General features: G+C 37.7%; 1 protein-coding gene across 1 annotated transcript in view; it reads left to right on the forward strand.

The window, feature by feature from the left end:
- The first annotated feature begins 830 nt into the window (after positions 1-830).
- Positions 831-15,213, forward strand: part of FRA10AC1 (fragile site, folic acid type, rare, fra(10)(q23.3) or fra(10)(q24.2) candidate 1) — a 33,269-nt gene continuing 18,886 nt past the window's right edge. Inside the window, exons 1-7 of the mRNA XM_011988467.1 lie at positions 831-1,012; positions 3,254-3,330; positions 4,962-5,057; positions 5,186-5,231; positions 8,755-8,831; positions 11,049-11,132; positions 11,698-11,782. Coding sequence (XP_011843857.1) covers positions 3,254-3,330; positions 4,962-5,057; positions 5,186-5,231; positions 8,755-8,831; positions 11,049-11,132; positions 11,698-11,782 — 465 coding nt within the window. The 5' untranslated portion in view covers positions 831-1,012. The remainder of the gene's footprint in view (positions 1,013-3,253; positions 3,331-4,961; positions 5,058-5,185; positions 5,232-8,754; positions 8,832-11,048; positions 11,133-11,697; positions 11,783-15,213) is intronic.

Here is a 15,213-nt window from a genome sequence, read left to right on the forward strand (position 1 = left end):
ACAAATATTTAATTAGCACTTGTGATTTCCAAGGCACCGTTTTGGGTACTGAGGAGGAAGCAAAAATGAATAGCTGCTAATGGCAGCGAAAGACAAGACATGAACCAAGCAACTAGACTGGAAAGAGTGGGGCGTCATGATGTAGAAAAGGCAAAGCACAGGAAGAACCTAGAGGCGCTTAAAATAATCCAACTTTTCCTGCCTTCCTTCTTCTTTTTAAGATTCTATTTTGGATCCCTTTTCGCACGTGCCAGGTCGCTTGTCGGCAGAGAATCCTCAACCCTGAGAAATCTCTCCTCCCTATTCTTTCTTTCCTTACAAATTCGATGAGCTCTTCTGCCATCAGCACTACTTTTGGAATGGTATCTATTGTGTGGGTGGTGAAACGATGGAAAGATATTTTTGTTCTAATTATGAGAACTGTTTTACTGGGGGAAGGAGGGAGAGGCTTAAATGAAGCGCTGATGAGATGCTCTGCGAAGATCCTCCGAGGAGGCGTTACTAAGGTTACTAGAGAGAGGACTGCAGGTGATAGGCAGGGTAAAACAAAATATATTTTCAAATGAGAGCCGTGGGCTGAGCAGCAAGCAGTGCCAGCAGTACTAGATGCCGGATTCCCTAGAGGGGAAAGGAAGGCGGTCCAGGGAAAAACTGGGAGCCGCGACTTGGCGAAAGCCGAGAGCTTCTTCGTCCCTTCCGGGCCGTTTCTCCCGCTGCCCTTGTTTCCCGGAGCTGTTCTGGCTGTAGCACAAGATCGGCGCACTCGGGCGACGGTGCCATTTAGATGTAACACGTGGTCGTATAGGACCGGAAGTAGTGCCCAGTCGGGACCCGTAGGGAGAGGCGGGTAGCGGGCGACGGCGGCGGCGGTTGTGGGGAGGCTGCGCGGCCGGGCGCATGGGACCTGTCCTGCAGCGGCTCTCTCAGGCTGTGGGTCGTCGCTGCAGCTGCCGGGAAAGAAGGAAACGACGATTCCGGGGGCGAACTTGGCACACAGGGAGGAAGGGAAAGGGTGTGTGACGAGGGCTGTGGGTATATTTGGCATCAGGGAGAAGGACCTCAAAACTTGCTTTTCATATAGTACTAGTTGATTGTCGGGTTTTGTTTGGTTTTGTTTTGGATGACAGATTCTGGAGACACCTGGCATCTCCGTTCTTGAGTTTCTGCCGGCTCTTGTCAGTTGATTCGTAGCCTGAAGTGAGTGAGAGCTTTTTAGTTCAACCAGTGAGTTAAGAAAGGTATGGGTTGGATGGAGCGGCCAGCTAATAAAGAAATGGGAGAGTAGGAGCAAGAGTAGGAAGTGGTGTCCTGGGGCGAGGGACAAGATGATGATGATGATAGTTAACATTTACTGGGTTTCACTATAGAAGACAACGATAAAACCCTTTAGATGAGGTAACTCATTTAATCTCTATTCCTATGAGGTCAGTCATCTTACTAGCCTCTTTTTATAAATGAGGACACTGAGTCTTGGAGAGGTTAAGGAACAGGCCCAAAGAAAGACAAATGGAAAGTGCAGAGCCAGGCTGTGAATTCTAGTAGGCTGATCTCAGAATATATCTCTAAACTCCATGCTACAGCTGTCCCCGATCAAGATGGAAAGAAAGTGAGGACATAGGACAAAGAGTGAGAGAACAATATGGCTTGAACAGATGTGATAAGACAGCTGGAGTTGACCTAAAAAAGGGTGTAAAATCCAGGTGTGTAAGGCAATAACAGATGTAAGGGAGGGTAGAGTTGGAACTGTGGCTTTCTAACCTTCGTCTCCAACCTTAACTAGCATCTTCCTCTAGGATTTTAGTGGGACAGAGAAGAGAGGTATATACCCACACACCTAAGTTTGAAAGTGGAGTTACAGACTTTAAAGGTTGTTTAAGATTTAAACAACTTAAAGATTATTTCTCGTAGCTACCTTATTTAATAGATGAAGTCCAGGGAGATGAAATGACTTATTCAGGGTAGCTAGGACTAGAAACGTCGTTTATCATAGATCCAATGCAATGAAGTTTAGGGAATTCTTTCCTCTTTTTCCTGCTGCACTTGCTGTCGTTATATTAGTTTTAATAATTTGATATATCATTTAACCTGGACTGTTCCTTCCAGCCATGTAAATTAGTTATTTGTGACATCAAATAGTCAAATAATCCATCCATCCATCTTAGTGTGTGTTCCAAATTCAGTGTAAAGCTGGAACCAGGAACTTCTTCCAATACAATTGAGTGACAACTGACGTCTTCCAGCATTTGTAAGAGTTTCAGTTCAAAAATGAAGTCCCAGCATTTTGGGAGGCTGAGGTGGATGGATTGCTGAAGCCCAGGAGTTCGAGACCAGCTTGGGCAACATGATGAAACCCCTTATCTACAAAAAAAAATTTTTTTAAAGTTTGACAGGTGTGGTGGTGCATTCCTATAGTCTCAGCCTGGAGAGACTGAAGTGGGAGGATCAATTGAGCCCAGGAGGTTGAGGATGTTGTGAGCCATCATGGTGCCACAGCACTCCAGCCAGGGCAACAGAGCAAGACTCTCCAAAAATAACTAGATAAATAAAATGAAACAAGAGAAGGCTGACTAGTCCAAAGGGAAAGGTGGTTTACCTTAAAGAAACTCAAAAGAAAATGGAAATCTCTACATATGTTGAAAAAGATTACAGGAAAATTTTCATCAATTGATGATGTACTGTTCATAAGTACTGTAATTCTCCTGGAATGTAGTAAATCATATTCCAGAGAGGAAATCTGGAGTAGTTGAAATTGTGGGCACAAGAATCAAGTAGAGCAGATTAGCCACTTACTGGATTTGTAAAATAGATTTACTTTACTTTGATTACTTCTTTCCTAAATGAAGATAACTTTCTAACTTGCAGAATTAGAAGCATTGTTTGTAAAGTACTTAACACAAATGTCTGGAACAAAGTTGGTGATAAACACACAGTGATTACTACTACTCTGAATCAAAAGTGAAGCATTGCCAAACCTTGTAAGCAGTCACTGCAGCTTCTAGGCCTGGTTTTCAGTGAAAAGATCAAAGAGTAGCCTTCTTTGTTCACCTAATGACAATTAAGGGTGTAAAATGTTGATGCATTTTCTGAAAGGTGTGTCTCTTATTTAAAAGTGAATGAAAGTTTTAGATGGCTAGATGGCCGGTGAACAGGAATCTGCCCACAATGATCCTTGAAAACTAACTTATTTTTTAATTATTCTGTTTCCTGGACAATTGGCAACCTGGATTCTAAATAGCTTTGTACTCCTTTACAGATGCATGGTCATGGAGGCTACGATTCTGATTTTAGTGATGATGAACACTGTGGAGAATCCAGCAAAAGGAAAACAAGGTAAGTACTTTTTTTTATTGATCTGTTTTTCACATCCTTTCTAGATTAATATGAAGCATAAATAACTAAGAGTGAAATTTTTGAATTGTGTTTACATGTGAAGACAATTGCTCTAGTGAAGTTTTCATTAAATTAATACGTTGATTAAAAATTGGAGAACAATTGTGGGAAAAATAAAACATTAATTCTGCGAAGGGGTTTATTGAAAGGGAAAGAAGAGTTTCAGATTTCTGGAATCTTTTCAGAAATCAGTGAAACCTTTTCATTGCATATATTTTTCATTCAACTGTCAAGGACTGTTTATTTGCAAATGTAGCTCAGAAGGGGCTTGAATGGTGGTCTCTTGCCAGTACTTGCCTTCAAAGTGAAGTTAATATGGAGGATGAAAGTATAATGCAGCACAGTTCTTATGGATACATGAATGAGCAGACTAAGAGGTCATGGGAAGAAACTCAAGGAAGGTTTTATTGAATTGCAAGAAACAAGAACTCTTAGCACATAAAGCCTGTGCATTATAAGCAGGATATGTCTTGGTGGAGCTGCTGTGCTGCTGTGCGTAGGAGCATTGTTCTTAGCTTTCAGTGCATAGAAACTCAGTTTTATACTTTGACTCAGGAGTAGTTGACTGATGTATACTAACCAGACTTACACACCAGGCTGTTGACTAATTTTTGCTAAGCAAACTTACAGAAATTGGCTTATCGTTTCACCCTGAGAGCAATATATTAGGCATACTCACAGTGTCTGAACATTTTTGTAGGATACTCAGTCTTTGTGATAACTCAAAGGATAGTACTAATTATAATAAATTACATTTTTGATGCTTTACATTTTCTAGATTTTTCATTCAAAAATATTACTTTGTAAGAACAGAATTTGAGCAAATCTAGTTGGATACTCTGCTCCAGGATTATATTCATCACTGTAACTAGGGCTGATCGTCTATGGCAGGGTGTCCAATCTTTTGGCTTCCCTGAGCCACATTGGAAGAAGAAGAATTGTCTTGGGCCGCACACTACAGTGGAGCACACACAATTGTTGAGTCTGTTGGCTCACACTGTTGGCCTGGAGCAGTGCTGGGTCTGCATAAAATACACTAATGATAGCCAATGAGGTTAAAAAAAATTGTGAACAAATGTGTTAATGTTTACAAATTTTTGTTGGGCCACATTCAAAACTATCCTGGGCCACATGAGGCCCACAGGTTGGATGAGCTTGATCTATGGTTTGTTTTCTCTATAATCAGCCTTGCTTTTTGCTTATTATTAATTACCAGAAACTTCCTTATCACTGTGTTACAGATAGAGAAATTAAGAAACAAAGAGATATATAATCGAGTCTTATTAAGATTAAAGTAGTAATTGACAGAATTAGGATTTGAATCAGGAACCTAGGTGATATGACACTAGAGTCCATGCTTTTGTTAGTTTCATCTTCCCCATGTTATGGGTATTAACGTTAAGGTATTAATTAAGCTATTTAAGGAAATGTAAAATATCTTGTTAAAGATCAGTGAGTCTCCTTAAAGCTAAGACTTACATTCTTTAAAGTATATTCCAATTATGAAAATACAAAGAATTAGAAAATAACCTTTGGAAAAAATGAACTCTTATTTTCTTCTTATATACCAGGACAGTTGAAGATGACTTACTGCTCCAAAAACCATTTCAGAAAGAAAAGCATGGAAAGGTGGCCCATAAACAAGTTGCAGCGGAATTGCTGGATAGGTATGGTATTTCAATGTCAATTCTATTTCTTGGTTTAAGTTGCTTCATCAACTATGGACTAAAAGATTTGATTATGTTAATTTGAATATAGACATTTTGAATTTTCTTTAAAAAATTTGTTTTAACAGGGAAGAAGCAAGAAATAGAAGGTTTCATCTCATAGCTATGGATGCTGTATCCTTTTTGTATTTCCAGATTTTTATAACTAGTAGAATATTTTAAAATCTGCTTTTTTGTTTTATAAAATTTTGTGAAGTCAAATAGGCCTTTTTATTTTTAAAGATAAGTATTTAGTGATGTAGGATTTTGCCATTTATACTTTTGGGTACAATTCTCTTTTACTAATATATAGGAAAGATTTAGAAACAAAAATAATGAAACATATTACTAGTACTCTATAAATAGGTTTATAAAGTACATGAATCTGCAAATATATTTTCCTAATTGTTTTTTCAAGCTTTCAACATTTCCTTTTCGTATACTTATCTTTAGTCTCATTTTAATTTATGCTTTTCCTACCTAGTTCTTTGCTATTTAAGGTCTCTACAAAACTTGTATTTAAAATTAGGTCTATCCAGCCTGTCCCTGGATCTAAGGAAAAAGTAGAAATAAAATGAGGCCTGCCTGTGGACTGTCCTCAGGCCTGCCATGGCTTTAATTTTTAGGCATGACTTAAAGCTATCTTTAAGATAAACCCTGCCTTCTGGTTATAGCCATTTCTCAACTCAGTTTTTTAATAAGACTGGCTAATGATGCTTAACCGCTACGCTGGCCATCCATACTGCTGTTGAGAATATTGGAGAATTAAAGAGAGACCAAGCAAGAACTGAAGTATCTTTGGGTATTTATTGCTGTGATCAGAATTGGGAGAAGGAGACAGTGTCAATTTGATACGCCCCGTACCTGTAATCATCTGTTTCACTGTGTTATTCCAATATTTTTCTTTAAGTTATAGAAGTACCATTGTGTCACTAATTGATTTATTCCTCTTATCTCCTAACCTAGTAGCTTAGCTTTTCCATGGATCTCATCTGCCGTTTGTTCCTTTAGCATTTAAACATTTGCTCTGCCTTCTCTGACACCCACTGCATTGGGGGCACCTAGTTAGAGCCTGGTGAGAGTGAAAGTATAGACACTCCTTTTCTGGCATAGGTGGAGGTGGAGCCACAGTTTTTTTGTTTGTTTTTTGTTTTGTGTTTGAGGATTTATTTTATTTTATTTTTTCTTTATTTTATTTTATTACTTTAAATTCTGGTATACATGTGCAGAACATGCAGATTTGTTACATAGGGTATACATGTGCCATGGTGGTGTACTGTACCTGTCAACCCGTCACCCTCGCCCTTCCCTGCCCACAGGCTCCAGTGTGTTTTGTTCCCCTCCCTGTGTCCATGTGTTCTCATTGTTCAGCTCCCATTTATGGGTGAGAACATGTGGTGTTTGGTTTTCTGTTCCTGTGTTGGTTTGCTGAGGATGGTGGCTTCCAGCTTCATCCATGTCCCTGCAAAGGACATGATCTCGTTTCTTTTTGTGATTGCATAGTATTCCATGGTGTATATGTACCACATTTTCTTTATCTAGTCTATCATTGATGGACATTTGAATGGGTTCCATGTGTTTGCTATTGTGAATAGTGCTGCAATAAACACACATGTGCATGTATCTTTATAATAGAATGATTTATATTCCTTTTGGTATATACCCAGTAATGGGATTGCTGGATCAAATGATATTTCTGGTTCTAGATCCTTGAGGAATTGCCACATCGTCTTCCATAATGGTTGAACCATTTTACATTCCCATCAACAGTGTAAAAGCGTTCCTGTTTCTCCACAACCTTGCTAGCATCTGTTTTTTCCTGACTTTTTAATAATTGCGATTCTGACTGGGAGCCACAGTTTTCTTTGGGTTGTTTGACAAGAGTAAAGTAGTTATTGTCTAAAAGTTGTCTTGCTAAACTGACTCTTGGTCATTTGGTTAGAGAGAACAGGCTTTCATTGAGGCTTTTTTAGTCCGTGCCTGTTGGTGTTTCCAGGTTGTCAGCTTCTTTACCTCCAAATCTAGGATATATGAGACAAAAAGAAAACCTAGGGAACTCGCTATCATGTCATACCGTAGGTCTTCAGGAGGTCCCTAGTGGTATGCCTTCTTCCCTCTACTTTTTAGAGTCTTTTTATATTTGATATATAATGTACAAGGATTTTAGTTGTTGTTAGTATGAGGAATAGGGAGAAGTACATCTTTGCCTACTCCATCTTCCCGGAAGCAAAAGTTCCACCCGCCACCTGTTCTTGTACATAAAATTATATTGGAATACAGCCATGCTTCATTTATATGTTGTCTTTGGCTGCTTTCATGCTAAAATGGCAGAACTGAGCATTTGCAACAGAGACCATATGGCTTGCAAAGCCTGAAATATTTACCATCTGGCCCTTTGCAGAAAATGTTTGCTGACCCCAGCTCTAATAGGCTACATGACTTGCCATGGTCACGTGACCAGTTAGTGGTAGATCGAGAGCTAGAATCCAGATCTCCAGATATTTGGCTTTTCTTTCTGTCTCTCTCTCTCTTTCTTTTTTCTTTCCCCCTGAAATAGTAACTGGTTTGTTACAATATGAAAATATCACTGTCTGATTAAATTGTCTATTAGTACACATTATGATCAATTAAATCACTGTATATCTTTAATGTAACAGTCACAGAGTATTGTAGAAGGCGAGGTTAGCTATTATATGCATGTTTGGCTCTAGAGAGAGCTGTTGAGCTTTTTAAAACAGTAAAATGCTCATATATTTTGTTACACTGCTTTGAAAGTAAACATGGCATTTTATTCTTTGAATTTAAAAGACAATATAGAAACTGATTTTTTATATTTGCTTTTTTTGAAAGTTTAATGTTAGGATTTCATACTATAAAAGTTGCATCTTCTACTTAGAGGCTTTATCATTGCTAAAATAGATAAATTATATTTTATGATAATGAAAGATAAATTCTACTCTACTTTTAGAAACTATAATTTTTAAATTTTTCATATTGTGATTATTAGAATGAGTGGTGGTAGGAGGCTATATGCAGTTCAGCAATAGAATAAGAAGCTGTCTTTCTCCCCAGATGGAGATATATTTTTATCACAAGAGTAGTGTATGCTTGAAAAATATTCAAAAGAAAGCCTCTACTTTACAATCTTCACTTTCAACAATTTAATATATACCCTTCTAGATTTTCTGAATGTATAAGCATGTATACTATGTGAATACTTTTATATTTTATTTTTATTTATTTGTTTACTTTTTTGAGACAGAGTCTCGCTGTGTTGCCCAGGCTGGAGGAGCGCAGTGGCCTGATCTCGGCTCACTGCAAGCTCTGCCTCCCAGGTTCAAGCAATTCTCCTGCCTCAGCCTCCCGAGTAGCTGGGATTACAGGCGTGCGCCACCACGCCCGGCTAATTTTGTATTTTTAGTAGAGACAGGATTTCACCATCTTGGTCAGGCTGGTCTTGAACTCCTGACCTCGTGATCCACCCACCTCGGCCTCCCAAAGTGCTGGGATTACAGGCATGAGCCACCGTGCCCAGCGGTGAATATTTTTAAAGAAACTAAATAGACTCATACTATGCTTTTTTTACCCCCAATCGGCAATATATTATGACACCAAACAACTCCTGAGAGAATAAAATCCTTAATTTTTTGCATTTCAGTATCAAAGACATACAAAGTTTGTAAATGACTACATTTTATATTATGGTGGCAAAAAAGAAGATTTCAAGCGTTTGGGGTAAGTATCAGGAAGTTTACATAGAAGGGAATGTGGGTTATGGAGAACTTCAAAGACCCACAGCTACTGTGCCTTCTGATTCTGTCATTCTTCCCTGCTTTCTATTCCAGTTTGCCTTTTTTTTTTTTTAAGATGGAGTCTCACTCTGTTGCTCAGGCTGGAGAGCAGTGGCTTGATCTCAGCTCACTGCAACCTCTGCTGCCGTGGTTCAAGCAATTCTCCTACCTCAGTCTCCCGAGTAGGGATTACAAGCTCCTGCCACCGTGCCTGGCTAATTTTTGTATTTTTAGTAGAGACGGGATTTCACCATCTTGGTCAGGCTGGTCTTGAACTCCTGACCTCGTGATCCACCCACCTTGGCCTCCCAAAGTGCTGGGATTACAGGCATGAGCCACCGCTCCTGGCCCCAGTTTCTTTTTTATATTATAAGGTAGAGATACCATCCACAGGTCCTAACTGAGTAGCTCTTCATGAATCCAATATCTTTGAACAGGCCTCAGGTAGACTATACATGCTGAGCCGGGCACAACCCTGGTGATAAAAGGATATGTGAGGTATACCATGTGTCTTCTTGGCAAGGATCTTTGAAATAAGGAAATTTTTAGACCTTAATGTTTGGGATTGCTTTTTAAAAAAGGTAAACAAGAAATCTCACTCTAGCATTTCTTGCACATCAAAGTCCTTCCCATGTTTGACTCTTCTGTCAGAACTTCTTGTTTTGTTTTGTTATTGTTTTTGTGGTTTTTTTTGTTTGTTTGTTTGTTTTTGAGAAGGAGTCTCGCTCTGTCGCCCAGGCTGGAGTGCAGTGGCGCGATCTCGGCTCACTGCAAGCTCTGTCTCCCTGGTTCACGCCATTCTCCTGCCTCAGCCTCCCGAGTAGCTGGGACTATAGGCGCCTGCCACCACGCCCGGCTAATTTTTTTGTATTTTTAGTAGAGACGGGGCTTCACGATGTTAGGCAGGATGGTATCGATCTCCTGACCTGCTGATCTGCGGCCTCCCAAAGTGTTGGGATTACAGGCGTGAGCCACCACCCCTGGCCTTGTTTTTGGTTTTTTAATTTTTATTTTTATTTCAATAGTTTTTGGGGTACAGGTGGTTTTTGGTTGCCTGGATAACTTCTTTAGTGGTGATTTCTGAGATTTTAGTGCACCCATCACCCAAGCACTGTATGCTATTCCTAAAATGTAGTCTTTTATCCCTCACCTCCCTCCCGGCCTTCCCCCGCCTTAAGTCCCTAGAGTCCATTATATGACTCTTTTGCCTTTGCATCCTCATAGCTTAGCTCCTACACGTCAATGAGAACATAGGATATCTGGTTTTCCATTCCTGAGTTACTTCACTTAGAATAATGGCCTCCTCCATCCAAGTTACTGCAAAAGACATCCTTTCATTCCTTTCTGTGGCTGAGTAATATTCCTTGGTATATATATATATATATATATATATACACACACACCACATTTTCTTTATCCACTCATTGGTTAATGGGCCCTTCGGTCGGTTCCATAGCTTTGCAATTGTGAATTGTACTGCTATAGTGTGCACAGGTCTTAGAACTTCTTAGTTTTATGTGAGTTTTTTTTTTCCCTCTAACAATTTTCTGAGTTGGTAGCGCTCTGAGAAACTTTAGTACCATCTCATTTACCCCCAATTTATCTCCCCTGTATCTCCCAATAATCACTTTTTTTTTTTTTTTTTTTTAACCCCCAGACTGTTAGTTAGCATTTTATTTTGAAAGATCAATCCCTTTGGCTCTCTTCCTCCTTTACTCAGTCTTCTACCTAGGAAACTGTAGTAAAATGAGATATGGAAAACTTTTCATATTTTTTAAAATTAAATCTCAGCAGAGTGGTGTTTTATAGACTTTTGGTTAGATTCTGAAACTTATTTTCATTCACTTTTCTTTATTCATTTAGTGTTTAGTCAGGTTTCTCATTCTAGCTTTGGTAACTTAGCACCATTTGTATAATTGAAACCAATGCTACAGACAGATTCCTTATCCATTTAACTTGCTTCTATAGTACTGTTTTTTATAAGTACCTTTGGAAAATACTGAAGTATTTTTATAAATATATGAACAAATATATATACTCACAAAAGAACTATATTCATGTATTATATTTTTAATAAAATTTTCCAAAACTCACAGAGCTATTTAACCTAAATTTGACTACTTTTGTTTTTGTATTAAATTGAAAAAGTTCTGTTTTCCAGGGAAAATGACAAGACAGACTTGGATGTTATACGAGAAAATCATAGATTCCTATGGAATGAGGAGGACGAAATGGACATGACTTGGTAATTAGCCATCAGAGGCATAATGCATCAAATGCTTTAGTCCTGTTTCTCCTGTTTTCTGAGTGGTTTTTTGTCACTTAGTCAAGGTGTTCAGCCCCTTCATAGAACAGTTCAGAATCAAGGACATAAAATCATACCTAGGATTATTTGGTTCTTTTGGTAATTTTTGGCAGTTTTAACTGACTTCTCAGTGTTTGACTTAGTCTTCAAAAACATTATTTTTTACAGTATTGTGTGTTATCTTGTAATATGCTATTATATGCTGCTGCTTTAATTTTTAAAGTTTTGGAGAAAAGTCATACCTGAAAATGTTTTTTTAAATCCAAACATTACAAAGGGTAAACAGTGAAGAGTGATTCTCCTTCTCATTTGTGACTGTCATTCTCCAATTTCCCTCCCTGAGTGAACCACTTTTAATAGTTAGTATCCAGATATTCCATGCACATGTAAGTAATAGTTCTCTTAAAACTTTAATATTTATGTCATATGTATTCTTTGACATCACTTGAAAGTAGCAAACCGTGGTTGAGTTTCTAAATGTATATTTATATTTTTATGGATCTAGGGAGAAGAGACTTGCTAAGAAATACTATGATAAATTATTTAAGGAATACTGCATAGCAGATCTCAGTAAATATAAAGAAAATAAGGTATGCTTTCCATATATTTATAGAAAGAGGTTCTTATTCAAGTAAAATATTAACTTTTATTATACTATCATGCCCCCCCCCCACATTATTCTTTTAAAGATGCTAATTCTAGACTCAGTTGTCCTGCATTTATGATGTGTCATTTGGACCATTTAACCTCTGCAGCTGTGGAGTTTACAGAAGGCCTATGGAAATTTAGAAGGAAATTTATGCTTTTTTTCTTTTGTGAGCTGAGGCATGAAAAGTCTAAAATTAAACACAAGTGGGTATTGGATCCTGTTTCATCCTGACTCTAGTCTAGAGCCTCTAGTGATTGTGATGAATGATTTAACTCTACAGAATAATGTCTTATTTCACAGATGATGTTTGAAATTGATAGATTTTAAAAATTGATTACCATTTATAGAGATCCAGATGTACATCTTCTATTACGTAAATGTCTATTCTAGTAAAATTAACATTTCAATCGGTGCTAATTAGTAATGTCAGATTTCCTTTCCCACTTTACATCTTAGTTTAGTTAATATTTTTATTTTTGGTTGGGTGTAATGGCTCATGCCTGTAATCTCAGCACTTTGGGAGGCTGAGGCAGGAAGATTGCTTGAGGCCAGGAGTTCAAGACCAGCCTGGGCAATATAGTGAGACCTTGTCTCCACAAAAACTGGAAAAAATTAGCGGGGTACAGTGGTTCATGCCTATAGTTCTAGCTACTTGGGAGGCTGAGGTTAGAGGGTTGCTTGAGTCCAGGAGTTTGAGGCTGCAGTGAGCTATGATCGTGCCACTGCATTTCAGTGTGGGTGACAGTGAGACTCTAAAAAAATAAAAAGTTATTTTTATTTCTATCTCAAACGTCAAATTGTGGCTGGAAAAGGTGACCCAGGAGCAGATCTCAGTTAGAAATGTGAGAGGAGGGAAGGTTGCATAAATATGTGTTGTAGATACTGTATATTTGTATTAAGACAAAAACCTGTTTAAAAAGCTATCTTATATTTATGTATCATGAAGATTTCTTTGTCATTTAAATCGTTTGATCTCATTAGAACCAGGTTGATTTAATAATTTTTTCAGTAGTGCCTTTAATAAGTGTGTTGCTTCACAGTTTCTTATAAGAAGTAGTAATAATGTTCATTTTGTATACCCTATTTATAAACCCATGCACTTAATATATCCCCAAAACTTCTGTTTCTTGTAAGCTAGTTGTGGACTCTAGTTCACAGCTGTCTTCTCTGTACCACATCTGATTCAAAAAGCACCACAGTAATTGGAGTTACCTAAAGTTACTGTATTGTAAATCAAGTGTGAAAATTCTCTCTTTCTAGGAGCATGTAACAAAGGAGCTTTTTCAGCCCTGGCTTATTCATGGATTGTTCTTAAGTTGTTGGGTTTTTTTTCTTTTTTTCTTTTATTTTTCCCCACCTCCTAATACCATCATAATTCTTCAGTATTTTGTTGTTGTTGTTCAGTATCTATTGAAACTGGACTAGGTACTGTGGATTAATAGTACTCTTAAGAAAAAACTAGTCTAGTTGAGGGGAGAAAATATACATAAATAAAAATTAAATAATTGAGTTCTCAGTTTTTTAAAAAAGAATACCACTAAAAATTGTACTTTAAAGAGAATAAGCTTGAAAAAAATGTATTTTCCTGCTAGAACATGATGAGTGATTGTATTTGAGGGTAAATGCAGCAAGAAATCAGATATGACTCACAGATTCTGAGCACGGATGCTGAGAAAAATACAGAATTTGAAGGGTGATTTTTTTTGCTGGGGGGGAAGATAATGAGTTTGGTTTTGGTATACCATGTTCGAGGTGTTGGAGAAAGAGTAATGCCTTTGGTTCCCTCACTAGGATGCATTTTCTCTTCCCTTTATTTATACAAAGACAGTGTATTATTCACTTAATTAAAAACAGCTCCTAATATATACAGTAGATTCTTTTAGAGCATTTTTAGTGAATTTCCATCTTTGCCTCTTACTCCTATTCCTTTCTTTATTGCATTTCCCCTTTTTTGTTGGATCAATGTATCAGTTAGGATTAGGTCCAGCTGCAGGGACAGAGAACACTCCCCGAAAAAAACCACTGGCTTGAATGAGCTGGAAAGTTTATTTTTCGTGTACATAAAAGTTCAAGTCGATGGTCATAAAGTCAGAATCCTTGTTTACTGCTTGCGTACGTGACCTCATTATGATGAGTGCAGAGTGAGAAGAAAAGGAGGCTCAGCACCAAATCCTGAATAACTTCAACTTTAATCCAAACTAGGACATTTATGTCAGGAAAGAATATTCAGTCTTTAACTAGTAGGATATAATGTAATTTGTTTTGTTACATTTATTATTTCCTCATAAGATTATAACCTTCTTGGTGACACACTATTTTAATAATCACTTTTTATCCTCAGTGGAATGCCAAGCCCATTAGGTAGTTGCTTCGTAAGTTATCTGGTGAATAGATTAATGAATGAAGAAGTTTGGAAACTATTACTGTTACACTTGGCTGTGCTTCAGTAGACATCCTCACATATGTTGGATGCAAGCAATCTCCACATACATATATAGGCTAAAAAATAGAATTAAACAGAGTTATCCTGAAATTTTATTTTTTCCCCTAGATTTGGAGGATTTTATTTTTGTTGGGTTTTAATCAGAATATTTTGAAATATTTTGAGCCTTTATTTGCATTTAAAATACAAAATTGCCAAATTCAAGTAATAGATTGATGATTTTTTAAAGAAAATAATTGAAATTGCCAGGCACAGTGGCTGTTGCCTGTAATCCCAGTACTTTGGGAGACTGCAGTGGGAGGATAACTTGAGGCCAGGAGTTCAAAACCAGCCTAGGCAATATAGTGAGACCTTATCTCTATACAAAATAAAATTAGCCAGGCAGGGTACACATGCCTGTAGTCCTAGCTATTTGGAAGGCTGAAAACAAACAAACAAAACAAACAACCCACAACAAACTGAAGTTAGCAAGGCATTGAACACTTTATCTGAATCCTCTGTCTTACTATAGCAATCCTGTGAACTTAAGGTTGTTACTATTTCCATTTTTATACATGAAGAGGAAGTACAGAAGTTAAGTAACTTTTCCAGGGTTAAGACCTAATGAGTGACAAGAGCTTCTTGAGTTGGGTACAGGTATGCATGTTTCTAGGCTTGAGTGGTTTTTTGTTTGTTTGTTTTTGTTGTTTGTTGTTGTTGTAGTTTTTGTTTGTTTTGAGACAGGATCTTGCTCAGTTGCCCAGGGTGGATGGAATGCAGTGGCATGATCATGGCTCACTGCAGCCTCCATCTACCTCCCGGGTTCAAGTAATTTTCTTAAGTGTATTTTTTGTTTGTTTTTAATTTTTAGAGCATTTTTAGGTTTACAACAAAATTGAGCAGAAAGTACAGAGTTCCCATATACCCCCTGCCCTCATGCATGCATAGCA

The sequence above is a fragment of the Mandrillus leucophaeus genome, unplaced genomic scaffold (assembly GCF_000951045.1).
Source record: "Mandrillus leucophaeus isolate KB7577 unplaced genomic scaffold, Mleu.le_1.0 Scaffold331, whole genome shotgun sequence".
Classification (NCBI taxonomy): domain Eukaryota; kingdom Metazoa; phylum Chordata; class Mammalia; order Primates; family Cercopithecidae; genus Mandrillus; species Mandrillus leucophaeus.